This window comes from Caretta caretta, chromosome 12 (genome assembly GCF_965140235.1).
Source record: "Caretta caretta isolate rCarCar2 chromosome 12, rCarCar1.hap1, whole genome shotgun sequence".
In the NCBI taxonomy this organism is placed as follows: domain Eukaryota; kingdom Metazoa; phylum Chordata; order Testudines; family Cheloniidae; genus Caretta; species Caretta caretta.
In genome coordinates this window covers 23,660,228-23,676,633 of record NC_134217.1, presented here as the reverse complement: position 1 = coordinate 23,676,633, position 16,406 = coordinate 23,660,228, and the positions used below count along the sequence as shown (strand labels likewise).

Sequence of the window (16,406 nt, the reverse complement as noted above, 5' to 3'; positions counted from 1 at the left end):
CAGATTAATCCTATTATTATAAAGCTAGGAGTATCCTTTTTATTTTTAACTATAAAGATTTTTTAATTTAATGTGGTAAGTATAATTAATTATGCTTAAATACCTCACTTATGTTGTTTCATTCACCTCTTAAACACTGTATTGTCAATACATCAAGATTCCTCTAGCTCGAATTGTCTCCTGATAACATATTTACCAGTCACTCCAAGCCAAGCATTTTAAAGGAATAATACTAACATATTATAGTATGTCTGTCTCCCATATAAATTAAAAATTCATCGCTCGTCATCTGTCAATTCAATGCATTTCTAGCTTTGTAAGGTTTATCTTTATCACTCTCCCCTCACTGACAGAGGAAGAAAGTGGAAGGAGGAATTACTTGTAGGTTAGATGTCACTAATCTGTAGCTTGGCAACCAGCATCACTAGTGCTGGGACAGTAATGGACTGTTACAGATTTATTTCCACCAGCATTGTTCAAGGAGCAAATTGCAGAACAGAAAATTATTTTCAGCACGTAATTTCAATTATGAATTTAAAATAGTTGGTGATAAAGATAAAAGTATTCTAAATACTAAATAAGATGGGTGTAAAATAACTTACCACATGCAGGCTTTTGTATTAGACTGTACATTTAGAATATCCATTTAATTGAAATCATACTGTGTTCAAGAATTTTGAATCAGGAAAGCTGATGTGATAAAACAGTTAACTGAAGATATGTGGACTGTTTGGCTAGCAGAGTGTTTTTGTGTTAATGTTACAGCAATAATTCTTGAGACACACTATAAAGCAAATCAAACAGTAATTTTAAAGACACTTACACTGAATTCTTACCAAAAGCAATACTCTTAGGTAAACTGAAGAACTGGGATGATGCAATGTCTTTTCCTCATACTATTGTGTTTCTTAAATTTTGTTTTATAACAGTCGGAGCTAGGGTCAGGATATTAGCTATAACTTTTATTCATACCTTGAAATACTTTGCTTTCATAAGGGGGCTAGATGCACCATAATTACTTATGAGCGCTTTTAAAAAAAGACCCAACACAGCTATTCCTTATTCCTACACTTGCTTATGATTGTACGCATTGTTCTAGTTGCTAACAAATGTGGAGGATCTGCCATAAACTCACCTCACCTGGCTTTGAGGAGTTGATTGCTAGAAGATGAGCTAGCTTTGAGTGCTATTTCTTAAAAACAGACATTCCTGTTGGGCAGAATGCACAGCTTCCAGACTCCTGCAGGGGACCATATTCAGCCTGCAGTTATAACAGTGTCAGAAACAGTCTTCATGAAAATGACTGCCATTTAAAATCTTTGTATGTTAAAAAAATACTTAAATGGAGTCACATAGGATTATTAAAATATATTATTAAAGCAATATACAAACCTTCCATGGAGCAACAGGGTCTCTTAAATAAACAGTTTCTAAATAGCCAACTTTCCAATTCAAGATGTGATACTAAAAAGGGTCAAGGAGAGCATATTTGAACCATGGTGCTTTAACCTGTGCAAAAATACAGTTTTTTTCTCTTACACACACCTTTTTAACACCTCAATCAATGTAATTAAAGGAACCAAGATGATTCAAAATAGCCATACAGCATAGATATGCAAGAGGCAACACTTGGCTGACAGTCACACATTTGGCAGTCTTACGACAGAGATCCTTTTTTAGAAAATTCCTTCTAGCCTAGAGGAAGGTGCACTGGACTGGGAGGAGCTATGATTACTAGGCTCACTTCTTCCAGAGATCAGTATTAACATTTCTGCCATTCATAAATCTTTATAACTGAATAAGGCCTTATACCCCTATCTGGGAATAGAACCCATACCTCTAACATAACAGACTCATCTTCTTCCCTTAACCACACTTTAAGAATAAATGTGCCAAATCTAACTGCTTAGCTATACTTCCTGCAACCCCTGCTCTACTCATTGAACCAGAGCCAGTAAAGGAACCCAGGTATCCAGATACCTGACATTCCACTGCTGTCTCACCAGAAGCTATGTAAGCCACTAACAAAGTGTATATCACATGCTCCTCTAGGGTCTGGTCCACATAGACAACAGTTTGTTTCTGACACAGGTTATCCCTTTAGCTCAAATAATAGAGGATTGTGCTGTGGATCTGAATGTCCTGGGCTCAATCCCTGCTGACAACTCATGTTAGTATGTCAGTCTTGCCTCCCAGTCCTTTTTTGTGTGAGGTTTGAAGTACTTGCAGATCTGGCAGCTGTCCCTTGTATGAGTCTCTCCCAGACAATTGGAATGGGGGTCGCTCAGGGGAATCGCCTCGCCACAGGAGGCACAGGGCTTGAAGCCTGGTGACCAAGGCATGCCTCAGCATTAGGTAACGAATGAACTCCAATAACTGATGGACAAAAAACTCCAAACACTTACTGACTAAAAACTAACTATTTATAACTAATTCAACTACATACACTATAAAAAACAGCGAAAATCACTTGGAAAGTTTGCCGAAGCAAAAAGAGCAGTCCCACTGTCATGGGCACTAAGAAGGAACTGAGGGAGCGCAGACCAGGCCCTTTATATTGGCTCTATGAGCGTATGGCACCACAGGGCACCAGAGCCAATCCGATGGATACAACTGAGGGAAAAATTTCCAGCAACTGTGCTTGGGGCACGCTCAAACCTACATTGGAATGGACACGTTCAAGCACTTGAAGAACCAATTGCTTCATAGATATCAATATATATGTAATAGTATATAAATGTTGATATGCACATAGTTTATAAATATATCTTTAGAATAATGAAAAAAGGTAAATGAAGTGACAAATGATAATGTGTGAGAATAAATAAATACAAATATATTTTTACCATATTCATATTATAAATGTACAAAAGCATACAAATAAATATACAATTGCCCATATAAAGTGATAACAGGTAGTCACAAATAACATTCATAACTACTTACTTGTACATTACCATAATGTATATATTAAATAAACCTAAATCTCTGACTGCTAGAAGCTGGGACTGGATGACAGGGGATGAATTAATAAATTGCCTTTTCATTCCCACTGAAGCATCTGGCACTGGCCACTGTCAGAAGACAGGCTACTGGACTAGATGGACCATTGGTCTGACCTAGTATGACCATTCTGAAGTTATTAGGTTCTTACGTTAAATACTTATAAATATAGATATAAATATAAGTAGAAATAAGGAGATAATGGTAATATAGTTACTATGACTATAGATATACATATGTTGGCGTATCAGTATATTGAAATATTATAGTAAATATCATGTCTAACAGTACTGATTATACCTATAACCAATTTAAAGTCCCTGTACTTGAATTCCTTTTTTCCTACCAGCAGATATCCTCTTAACTTTGTCATTAAACCATAGCATTTTAAAGGTGATGGGTCTAGGATTACTGTTCTCTCTCCTTCTGGCCTCTGCCACTCAATGAGTCCTTTCAATCTCCAGGGAAGGCAAGCCGGGATCCAATTCCAGTACCTCAGAGAGTCTGTTCTGGAGAAAGCTAATCAAGTTTTTTTCCTTCTAACCCTTCAGGGACCTCACTAACCACAAACAACTCCTGTGTCATCTGTTTTCAAGATCTTGTTTTCCCTCAAGACTGGTTAGTCCATGGCTTATGGAAGCATTCTCCTTCAGTTCAATGGCAGTTTTTCATAGTTATCTAAATAGGTCAAATAAGCCTTGACTTCCACCACATCTTTAGAGAGCTCATGTATATCTTGAGATAAAAGATGAAACTTGGTAGTTTGAAAGTCCTTCATAGCTGCAAAGTCCTATCTGTGAGACTGGTGGATTTTCTGAGCCTTACTTTTCTTTGGAGACTCAGGCTTGGGTCTTTTGGCATTTCTGTTTTTCCCAGCAGGATCCATAACAACACAACTAAAAGGTCCCCCCTCATCTAATTAGTAAATTTCTGACAGAAAGTTATGGTTTAACTACTTGAGAGGCCTTAATTGACGATTAGTGCATTAGGTTGTGGAGACCAATAGTGAAGCAGCCAGCTTCCCTATAGGTCACATGACACTCTTCCCCCCAATCCCTAAATGGAAAACAGGAACTGAATGTCTCAGGGCATTGCTAATGAGATAATTTTTCACCTAAGTAGCCAGTTTGAACCCAGCGTCGCCTGGTACAGATTAACAGTTCTCATCTAATGCGTGGTTGTAGAAGGAGTAACTGAGTGAAGTTCCTCAGTTTGTCAACTTTGGCAGGGAAGATGTTATGTCTCTAACTGAAACAAAGTTGGGAGCTTGAAATTGACACTGAGATTACTAAATAGTGATATTTTATATTAAAGTACTAGGCAATTACACATACTACATACAACAAGGAATCATAGGATATGATTCCTAGGATTTAGAATACTACTGCTAATGTGCTAGGTGCAAAAAACAAAAATTATTTATGTTTACTAAAGACATTTTGATAGCTTCTAAAGGAAGGATGTACATGTTCTTTCAAACTGACATTTAGGATTCTCTTTCTTTGAGATAATTCCTATTCGCAATATTTCTTAACTTTTACAGCCTTCTTGCAAATATATTGCAAATTCACAGTAACCTTTTGCACCACAAAGCTCAGAAGAATTTGGTGTGATTTTCCCACTTAACATATGTGATATTCATTTTATGCTATTATTGTTTATAGAGCAGGTTTATGAAGAATATAGTTTCACACATCTTTCTATAAATTAAATGTTATATCTGAAATATGTAATCTAAGTTGTGAATATAGCTGCAGGATAAGAAATCGGATTTGTAAATGCTATCACATCTTATTTATGTTTCTGAACACTGCTTTTCCATCCTCTATGATTTTTCTACGTCACACCATATTATATCATATAAATCCTCTGCAGTGGTACAGTACATAGTAATTTGTCACAGCTGTTACACTTTCTGAAGAAATGTCATGGCCGTTTTGCACATTAAAGTACGAGCCTGAAAATCTTGACTAAATTTCCTCTGTTTATCCTCAGAAAAGGTGCAGCAATACAAAACTTTACAATCCTATATAATCAAAGAAAAGGGCCCATATAGTCTTTTGCCTTGGGTTTTCAGATGAAATTACATGAAGTGTTCTTGTTGTGGGATTGGTCTTTGTGATGTGGATGCTTATATACTACAGAGTGGAGTGAGATAGCTAACTCACTGAACTGGAAGGCTCAATTAGGATCTGAGATAAATGGAGGTTCAATTTTGGGAAAATCACTGAACTTGCCTCTGCTCTCCTTCCATTGGGTTCATTCTCCTAAAACACCTTAGCAGTCACACTTTTTGGTAGCAGAAAGTAGGGTATTCAATCTCATCACTCTTTAGCATAGTTGTGATTTCAATTGCATTTTCATCTTTAATAAGTTAGGCAATCATTTGTTAATGAGAAACAAACAGAAGATTATTATCTTGTACAGTCATGTTTAGAAGTGGGATATTTATTCACTGCTGGATGTATGTCCACTTTAAAAATGCTAATTTTAGATGTAGAGTTATTAACTCTTGACCAAAATGAATAGCTGGCACACAAGACAGAATGATGTTTAGCACAGGTCTTTGAGAGGAAATCTACTAAACTAAGGGCCTTTACAGACAATGTCAAAACAGGATGCTAATGTCAGTGCAGGACCTAAAGAAATTCCTTCTGGAGGGATGCAACGGGTCCCTGTGAAGTAGGAGCATTACATGGAAAAGATGGGGAAGGAATGGTGTAAAAAGAAGAGAAAACAGGGACTTTTAATGGAATCCAGGGATTAAAAGATCCCCCATTGTAGCCGCCAAGTTCTGTGTTCTCTCTTGGAGATTGATGAGGACTGTGGTGGTCTTGCTGTGATTAAATCCAGATTCCTATGACTGAAAAGGGCAATAGCAAGCCAGACCCCGCCACCCTTGCAGAGGAAGTATTTCCAGAGTCCCCGTATGGCTTCAGACCAACACAATGCACCACTGACATGATTTTTGCAGGCAGATCCAGGAAAAATGTCAAGAACAACAGGAGCTGCAATGGCCTTTATCAATCTGATCAAAGACTTTGACTGTGTCAATTGTGAGGCTCTGTGAAAAACAGGGTGGATAAAAATCAATGATTTTAAAAAAAAATTTTTTTTTAAATCAGATTTTTTTATTTACATCAGATTTTTTTGATAATATGCTTTTTGAGGAAAAAACTGATCTCAAGATAGTTTTAATTAAGATACATTTTAGCTCAAAGATCTCATGCAATAGGGATTATAAATTCTAATTCTATAGTATGCAACAATATATTCATGTAATGTTTAAGAAAAGTTTTGTAAATGAATTCCAATAGTTCATGGATTAGGGACCCAATCTTGTGGGGTTCCAGGGTCTTCTGTATAGATTTTTAGGTTAATCTTTCTATCTACCCAATGGGACTCAGTGCTAAGTCTCGAAGATACCATCAGAGATGCTTAGTTTTGCAGTTCTCAAACTGTGGATTTATGTCTCCAGAGATAACATGCTTGTTAAAAGCAAAAATGTTTTAAAATACATAAATAATAAATATATAGAGGTGAGAAATAATCCTATTTTCCCTCTGCAAATTTGTGTACACAGAGTCAATCCTCTCTAAAAGTGCAAAGTTTCAAAAAGTTCAATGAATAGAAGATTGTTGGGGGTGCAAGTCTTGAGATAAATGTGAGAACGGAGAGACAGGCAGTAGAAACAAAAGTGAAGATGTTTGGGCAGCACATTCCAGAAGTCTTGAGGTCTTTCTGAGTGTAGCCTTCATTGATTTGAGATCTACCATACCATTCTCTCACTCAAAGGGAAAACCTGTAATGCAAAAAAGAAAAGGAGTACTTGTAGCACCTTAGAGACTAACAAATTTATTTGAGCATAAGCTTTCATGAGCTACAGCTCAACTTCATTGGATAATGGCAGCAGGCTGTAAAAGAGACCCAGTTTGGGTCTCATCTATCTCAGAGTTGTGAAGAATATCTATTAAGGTTATAACAATCAATAAGAATGCACTTTTATGTAGAAATCCATGATTAAATCGAGTCTTCCTGACGAGTGATTTAAATCATGATTTAAATCAAATCCACCCTGGTGGAAAATCTTGTGAAAGCAAATTTATTACCATTGTAAGACTCCTCCATGACCAGATGACTGTCTCCTTCCTGTGCAGTGGCTCTACCTCTGAGCCCTTCATCATCCAAACTAGCATAAAACAAGGCTGCGTACTGGCACCCATCCTTTTCTCCATTTTCTTAGCAACTATGAAAATGTTAACTCAAGACCATCTTCCACAGGGCACTGGCATCCAATATTAGACCGACAGCAACCTCTTCAACCTTTCTCGTCTCCATGCCAGAAATAAAGTAATATCGGCAACAATAACCGGACTCCAGTATGCAGATGATTGTGCTGTAGTTGCAAAAAGGAGGATCTACAAATAGCCCTTAATTGCTTCTCTGAAGCTTACAAAAGCCTAGGGCTAACTCTAAATATCAACAAAACAAAAATTCTCCACCAGCCAGCTCTTGGTCAATCATCCCACCCAGCAAGGAAGATCTACACTGACAAAGAAGAACTGGAAAATGTAGAATGCTTTGCCTATCTTGGCAGCCATCTCTCACTGAGGGCAGACATAGATGTCGAGATTCAGCACAGAATCCTCTGTCCCAGCCTTGCCTTTGGCAGACTGTTGCGCTGTGCGTTCTACAATCACATAATCAGAACACATACTAGACTTTTAGTTTATAAAGCGGTGGTAATCCTAACTCTGTTCTATGGCTGTGAGACTTGGTTGACCTAAAGAAAACACCTGAAAAACCTGGAACACCAACACTTTCTTTGGAAGATCCTCAACATAAAGTAGGAGGATTGCCACACTAATGCCAGTATCCTCACAGAGGCCAACGTCTTCAGCGTTGAGGCCCTGATTATTCAGCACCAGCTGAGGTGGCATGGGCACTGCGTGCGCATGCTTGATGTACGCATACCAAAACAACTGCTGTATGCCCTTCTCACCAAAGGAGAAAGGAAATGGGAAGGCCAAAAGAAACGCTTTAAAGACATCCTCAAGATAAACATCAAGAGATATGGTGTTGACACCACACACTGGGAAACAGTAGCCCAGGACAGGGATAACTGGCAAAGACTCCTCAGAGAGGGAACATACGTTTTTGAGGAAAATCGCCTTGCCCTGGTTGCAGAAAAATGCCAGAATAGGACAGCCAACTGTCATTCAGCAATTGTGGCCCAACCCAGACTTCCAACACCACCTGCAACACCTGCCAATGAGCCTGTGGCTCAGCGATTGGACTCCTCAGTCACCAAAGGATCAATAAAAAATAAAACCTGTGAAAGAGATCATCCTTGACCTCCAGGGATGGACAACCGCTCACAGCCTGAGTTGGAACTCCGTGAGTGGTTCTCCTCACACTTTTCTCTGCGACATAGCTAGCTCTTAGCTTATTTAACTCTGTAAATAGTTAGCAGTTAGTATCCTTTAGACAGGTTTCCTTTATCGTTTTCAGGTTTTATTTCTAGTTTATTTGTTAGTGTGGTTGGCGGTGGTACGCTCCAGGGGCATGCAGCACTCTCTGGATTTCAATCACTGATCTTTGTGTGAGGTATCTATTCCTAAAGCGATCCCTACACACATTGTTTGCTGCATCTTGGGGAAGGACACATCAAGGAGAGGAGTTGCATTTGCCACCCCTTCAAGAAACATACTCAAGTTTCCAGGGATCTACACCTCAAGCTGCACCTCCTCGAACAGGCCAGAGGCTTACCTCAGCACTGGCACCAGATCATTCTCTCCATGCATAGTCAACTGTTACTATGGCGGAGAGTTTGAACAGGCCTTTGGACTTGCACTCCTCTTCATGCAGAAGGAGAGGTCAATCTTTCTCCTGTAGAGTCCCTCTAGGGTGACCAGACTTCCTGATAAAATAAGGACTGTCCCAATATTTAACTTTGTCCCGCGTCCCGACCGACATATGATCAGGATGCCATTTGTCCCAATATTGTAGGGTTCCCGGGTGTCCAGTTGTGACGGGGCTGGCAGGCTCCCTACGTGGCTCGTTGCACCTCCCCAGAAGTGGCGTCATCTCCCACTGGGTCCTAGGTGCAAGGACGGCCAGGGGGGTTCTGAATGCTGCCCCTGCCATGCGTGCCAGAAACACAGCCAATGGGAGCTGCGGGGGCAGTGCCTGCGGGTGAGACAGCTCGCACAGCCACCTAGCCGCTCCTCCGCCTAGGTCCCAGAGGGAGATGTCGCCACTTCCGGGGAGCTGCCTGGAGGTAAACACCCCAACCCCCAGCCCTGAGCCTCCTCCTGCACTCAAACTCCCTTCTGGTCTCAGCACCCTGAACTCCCTCCTGCATCTCAACCCCCTTCCCCAGCTGAGACCACCACTTGCAGTGGGAGCCGGGGCCATGCACCCCTAACCGATCCACGGCTTGCGGCAGGGGTCAGAGTCGGGGCCGGGCATCCCCCCATGTGTCCCGATATTTTGTTCTTGCAATCTGGTCACCTAGGTCCCTTGCAAAAAATCCATAAGACTGCTAGGAGCTGTTCCTGCTCCAAGAGAAGTTCATCTTCCACCTCGAAGAGATTGGAGCAACAATGAGATTCACCAGGTACCCAGAGTAGAACTGGGGCATTAGCCCATGTCTCCCACTACCAAGGCAAAAAACCCCCTCCTACTGTACCGTCAACTGCACATCCGTCTTCATGGTGGCTATTGAGCCTGGTACCAACACAAGCTGTTTCAGTGATGCCTCTTTTAGTGCCTATGACCCCTCAGGCATATGAAGTGGTGAAGAACCATTTTGTCTGCCCGATTTGCCGTTGATGCAGGAGTCTGCAGGGCGGTTATTACCTTAGTCTCTTCCCAGGCCCTCAACCTTTTCAGCACCGGACACAGAATGTTGCTGGCATCTGGGCAAAGGAAACAATCGGAGACTGCCTCATCTGCATCTTCCAGCACCCAAGTGCACTCTCCATTGGTCCTCAGAGAGTCTTCAACATTGGCACCGGTGCTAGGGCCTTTGACAGCCTGCGTGTTGATGCCAGGCTATGCACTGCCTCCAACAGAACCTGCTTCTTGAGAAACATTCACCTTGCCAACTGCAGTACCACCACCAGTACCAGCCTTGTCTCTGCCCAGCTGGGAGTTGGACAGATTTAGTCATCAAGTAGCCCTGCCTGGTTGGATGCTTCTTATGCCGAATGATTATTCGGAGGGCCCCTCTCAGTCTGGGTCAGACTTGTCTAGCTCTTCTTAATCCCCTCCAAGCCACAGAAAGTCCAGTGAATCATCCAGGCCACTTTAAGACGGACAACCTTGGTACCAGGATTTGTACCAATCACACAGCAAGGAGAAGCCAGTGCAGCCTGAGACATTTTGGCCTCCAATGCTATACTGGCTGATGTGAAACCCTTAGGGGACTCTTTGATCCTCCAGATCTAGAGCTCCACCCTGTTCCAGAAGGTCCCCAGAACCATCCACATCAGAACCTCATGTAGTAGAAAAGCAACTAGAAGCTCTTCCTATTGTACAACCAGCCCAACAAGATGAGCTATTGGAGGAATGAGCTCTGTCTTAGAAGGCTACTTTGGTTCCAGTCAATTTATCCTTGCTCTCCCCAGAGGGCTCAGTAGTTCCAGGCTCATCCTCACAGTCCCAGAAGTTTATAAATCCTAATCAGAATTTGCTTTGAAGAATGGCCTCTGTGATCATTATACAAACCAAGTTTTTACAGAATACCCACAAGCTGTTGGACATTCTCCCAAGGTGCAGACTTGAGAAGGGTAGCATCCCAATTAATGAGGCACTTTCAGAGCCAGCAAAGGCCTTATGGAATAGACCTGTGTTGTTGGCTCCCACAGCCAAACACACTGACAAGCATTTCCCATGTGCCTGCCATGGGGTTTCAGTGGTTTTACGCTCATCTGACCCAAAATTCCTTCGTAGTCGTGCCTGCCAATGAGAGGTCAAGGCAAGGGAGGTTCAAGTCAGCCCCCAAAAAATGGATGCAACTAATCAGCAGGCACTGTTAGCTAAATTTGTTTTTTTGTTTGTTTGTTTGTTGGTTTTGTACAGAAATTCCCCATGGACTCCAGGGAACAATTCAAAGGCTTTTTGGCAGAGGGCAGTCCGGTTGTGAAGACATCTATTCCATCTGCCTTGAATATTATTGATGGTTCCTTTAGAATTTTGATCTCTGCAATTGTAATGAGGACAGTATCTTGGCTATATAATTCTGCTATAACCCCTGACATACAGCAAACTACAGAAGACCTTCCATTTGATGGGCGCTTCCTTTTTTTTTTTTTTTTTGGATAAAACTAAATCTCACAAAAGAATTGAGATATGAAAAGGTGCATTTCAGGGCTTGTTTTACTTTCCTCTCTGTGGTATAGGGACAGCATTTACTCCCCAGAAATCCCCTCAGTAGGAGTGAAGGCTTCCGGGTGTGCTCCAGAGAGACTGGAAGTGTCAGAGGAGGAGTTTATTTTTTTAAACACTTGTCACCAAAATGAATTCATAAAACCCCTTTTTAACACACAGTTTTAATTCTAAGCCACTTTTGGGCGAAGTGGCTACAAAAGGTCTGAGGGAGAAAATCAGAAATATTTAAGATGTGCTATTCTCCCCACCCTGAATAATGTTTCACATTTCTACACTATAAGGCCTGTCACACTAAATTTAACAACACTTGGCTTTCTCTAGCGGTGACTGCATTTCAGTGTTTCTGTAGAAACTAGCACACAGCCTTCTGCACAACAGTGAAGAGAAATTTGGCCAAGGATATATGCTAATACCTGCATTTACCTGGAGAGGCTAAGAAAGGTCTTGATATCCATACTAAACTAATTTTATTTCCTTTCTGAGGTGGACTCAATCTCTCTCATAAAGGACACAATAATTGTCCTGTTGAAACTTCCGCTGTACCTCAGGTTTCAGAGTAGCAGCCATGTTAGTCTGTATTCGCAAAAAGAAAAGGAGGACTTGTGGCACCTTAGAGACTAACACATTTATTTGAAGTGAGCTGTAGCTCACGAAAGCTTATGCTCAAATAAATTTGTTAGTCTCTAAGGTGCCACAAGTACTCCTTTGCTGTACCTCAGAGACACCCACTCTCTTCACCTACTATTCTGTATATTTATTCACCAATAGGGTCAGGTCAAACTGTACTTCCAGAAGCAGTTCTTTAAAAAAGTCTCATGCAGCCTTAATTGTTTCAGTTTCACTGTTCTCTTCAGCACTGCTAGTTACTGTTTAGGTTTCTGCTTTTGAAAGTGGGTTTCATTGTCTAATTTGAGATGGAAAGCAGCATTATCTTATTAAAACAAAGGTTTTTAACATTGTCTAGTTCTTAAAATCTCTCATGTAAATGATGTAACATTCCGCCTTTTTAAGCGGCCAGCACTCCAAATCCCTTCCAACTCTTAAATTTTGCATTTTCTCACCCTGGTTCAATGCTGTTGGGAATGTAGTAAGCATCCAGGATCCTCTTCCCCTGTACTCTTATTGCCCTTCCTGAATATCTTTGGCATGTAGTGTGAAGTTCCTACAAACGTCAGCAAGCTTCTCTTTTATACCTGCCTGCCTGAATAACAGATGTACACAGTAGAAGAGTCATTTTCAGTAAGATGGTTTCACCCATTTCTGAAGTTCCAAACACAAAGGATGGAGTGGAAGAAAATGCAGACAAGAGTTAAAAAAACATAGAAATGAGGCAATGAGAAGAGAGGCGTGGCAGAGCAAGGGAGTGAGCTATAGGCAGGGAAGGATAGCATAGGGCCTTGGTTTGGAAGGCAAGAGAAAGCTAGTGAAGGATTTCAAGAGTGCAGTGCAAGAAAGGTGATTTTGACAGCAGCATTTTGGAAACAGTGGAAGGAACTACACTCTTTCATGTGAAGCAGACATACCATAATTTACTTTATTACTGGCGCTGGAGTAACCGCTTTTCTTGCACCAACGCTAGCACCATACTTTTCTCCTTTTCTTTTTCTCAAGTGGTTCTTTATCTTCTGAGGTTGTGCAGTGTCTGTCCAGCCAAGAATAAGGTAGAGAGTCTAGTAATGGATACTGGAATATGAACTGAGGGGATAATTTGTAGTCTAAACAAAGCAAAATATTTACCCTCTGAATGAGGCACAAAATTAGGCAAACGTATTTAAATGAGCCCAGATTTTAAGGCTTATATGTGTGAAAGGTGTATACGTGCTGCATGTGTATGTATGAGAGAGAGGTGGTGTAGATTTAAAATGACCATTTGATCCAAAAAGAAAAATTCAGAACATCTGAGAGTGGCACTGCATATCAGCGTATGGGCAGCATGTAGATAGATGCACAATTGAGTAGTACAATTAAATGTTATGATGCTGAAACACCTTTATTGCCATATAACAGCTGGAAGTCACACAGATCTTTATCACAAAATTTAAAAAATCCTGCACTCAGATACAAGGATTCTGACTTTCACGCATCAGTGTTTATGTCAACATATTCCTTTATTTAAGGCTGATCTAGAATGCACTAATCTGAGACCACATGGTATACAGGGAATAGAAGAGAGCCACCTGCTTTTTATTGAGATAGTAGGTTGTGAGCCTATCCAAAAGCATAGTGCAGTTATAAAAGCCAGCCATTGCACAAGACCAGAGGAAGCCTGAGGCTTAGGATACAAACAGATATCAAATCACCACCATTTTCATTCAGTTGCCTTCTGACAAGACTGTGTGTGTGTGATCTCAGCAGATCTGACAAGAAGGGAAGTGAGTCAAATTCAATCAGGCAATGAGTGCTTGGAGAGTATTTTTGTGTATGAGGTAGCTCTGTGAAGTGCAGGAAGAAGTCAGCTCCTTTCCTTGGTAATGGAGATAGCCTAAAGATACCATCTACCAGACTTCTCATGCTTCGCATCCTAGAGCAAGTGGCAGATAATCATCATGGCTTGTTCAAAGGGTTATTTTATCAACGTGTCAACATTAGATTAGGTTGTCCCCAAAACTAGTCAACTTAAAAAAAAGAAGTATTTGCAATGAAACTGTCAGAAGTGGCTTGATGCTCAAGAGCAGCTGGGATCTATTCTCAGGGCTAAGTGCATTCTGCAGGTGATGCTATTGGATGCCTAAGGAAGGGGGCTAATATCTGCTCACTGTATGAGTGACTTTTGCTGGCAGATTCTTTGAACATCCCTGCAGTACAAGTGCCATGTACAGAGATGTCCAGAGAGGGAGCAAAATCAAGTACATGGGCTTGAATTCTCCTTTCGTTAGTACAACTCTCAGTGACTTAAATGGGGAGTTGCACTGGTGTAACAGGAGAAGTTGACCCATGATGTTCCCCAGAAATGGTGGAGGAATAAGGAAGAACTGTTTTGATCACAGGCTAGTGCTTTGAGCGGGATCCATAACCACATGCATGAGCCCAGAACTCCTGTTTTGCTTCTAATCACATCCTCTCTTCTTAACCTTTTAAAATACTTAATGTGTTTTTTTAAACACAGTGGAGACCAATTTAATCAAAACATTTCAGGTACTTGAAGTCATGTATCATGCAATAACACTATTTGTTAAATGTTAAAGGTATATATTGTACAAATGAACTTTTAAACAAACTGGATTTGAATGTTTGAAATCAGCATCCTCTTTTTTTATTTTCATTCTTTCAGAGAAGTGGAAGGTGAACTTGAAATAGTTTGGGAATCTACCTCCAAAGAGAACAGGAAAATGAAAGAACTCTTGCATAAATCTCTGGAGAAGAATAACATGTGGAGCACTGTCAGAGTTTATGAATCATATTTAGATGAAATCTCTCAGAAGGACTTTATTTCTGGATATGGTTTTAGCTACTGTGATGTGAAACCATCATCACCCACAAAAAATCAAAGTAAACAGGAACCTCTGTGTTAAGGACAAAGGTGCCTCTACGTCTCACACAAGAAAAGATGATCCCAAAGAAACACAACAAGAGATCTACGTCTGAATTAGACGCTCTTCAAGCACAAAATATGTTCTAACAAAAAAGCATTTATGCTCTTTGATACTGATATATACGTTAACTTGAATTGATAACAGCATATTCTCGCTCTGGTAGAGTTATATTTTTAGTATAGATTTTAATAATATTGTTGATGTCATTTGATAAAAGGCCATTGCTAATCTAGTAGAAATGTAGTATAGCACTAGTCACGACTCTGAAGCCGGCTGTACTTATCAAATTAAAGGGATAAATAATTGCAGCCCTTCACATTCTAATTGCTAGACTCACAGAGCACATAAATCCTCGGGTTACTGTTTCCTATTCACTTGTTTTATAGCAGAGACTCTCCTATATCATAAATAATGCTTATGTTTAAATATGGTTTAATTGAAATGCTAGCAGTTTCATCTATAAACAATCCTATACAGTTGTTTAAATATCCAAAATGTGGAGATTTAATCAAACCAAATACATAGAAAACATCTGCAATGTCTAATCTTTATTTCATTGTTTGTAAAGCACTTTAATATCCTGAGATGCAAAGTATTACTCTTAGGATCGATTGCCTACTACCTGGAGAAAGGGAGAGGAAGTGCCAACTGTGTAGGGGATTTGGGGACAAGGCAGGGGCAAATTAGTGGCACCACATCCCCTACTACCTCACAGATATCCAAGTGGGAGTTGGTGCTGCTGGAATCCATGGCTGCTTATAAACAGCTGTAGAGGGACCCAGCCAGCAGCAGCATGTTTCCTACTGGAGTTGTGCTGCCAAGGGGATGGAAAGTCAGAAGAGGCATGAGTCATCCCCAGGATCAGGAGGCTTTGCCCTCTGCAAATTCAACAGCATCTAAAACCACTTCCCCTTTAGGGGAAAATTTGCAGGGAACCCCTCAATTTTTTCTGCTCTAGGTAGACCCCTTCACAGAGTTCTTTGCAGCAGGGGGAAGTCTGTCCCATTAGTACGACATAGTATGACATTTATTGTCATATTTCACAGCAATTGCACATTGTAGTAACCAAAGCTCAAAGTTGATATAAAGTGAAGGATTTTATTTCACAATTTATACAAGTATGTTTGATCTTTCTGCAATTATTTTAGCTTGCTGCTTCATTTTATTACCCTAGCTAAAGAACTGACAACTGTTTGTGAACTGAAAACAAAGAGGTGAAAACAATACTTCTTAAATGTGTAAATCTACAACATATATAATCTATTATTGCTTGTTGACAGGAACTAAACAGCAAAAATAAAATCAGGGAAACAAAGGTCCCTTAAAAAGAACATGAAAAAGAAAACGGACTCCAACTGGTGTGGATCTGAGAGAGTTCACTTATGTCCCAGAGTGTTCTACTTCACATTAAGGGCCTCACTTAGGAAAACATTGGTATTCAGGAAGAAGGGCTTAAACAAGGGTTTAAAAAAAGAA

The 16,406-nt window shown here is 40.4% G+C and overlaps 1 protein-coding gene across 3 annotated transcripts in view; it reads left to right on the top strand.

Moving 5' to 3' along the window:
* Positions 1–16,048, top strand: part of CEP89 (centrosomal protein 89) — a 131,710-nt gene extending 115,662 nt beyond the window's left edge. For all 3 annotated transcript variants that reach the window (XM_048870771.2, XM_048870770.2, XM_048870772.2), the window contains one exon: positions 14,669–16,048. In XM_048870771.2, coding sequence (XP_048726728.2) covers positions 14,669–14,909 — 241 coding nt within the window. In that variant the 3' untranslated portion in view covers positions 14,910–16,048. The remainder of the gene's footprint in view (positions 1–14,668) is intronic.
* The last annotated feature ends 358 nt before the right edge of the window (positions 16,049–16,406 follow it).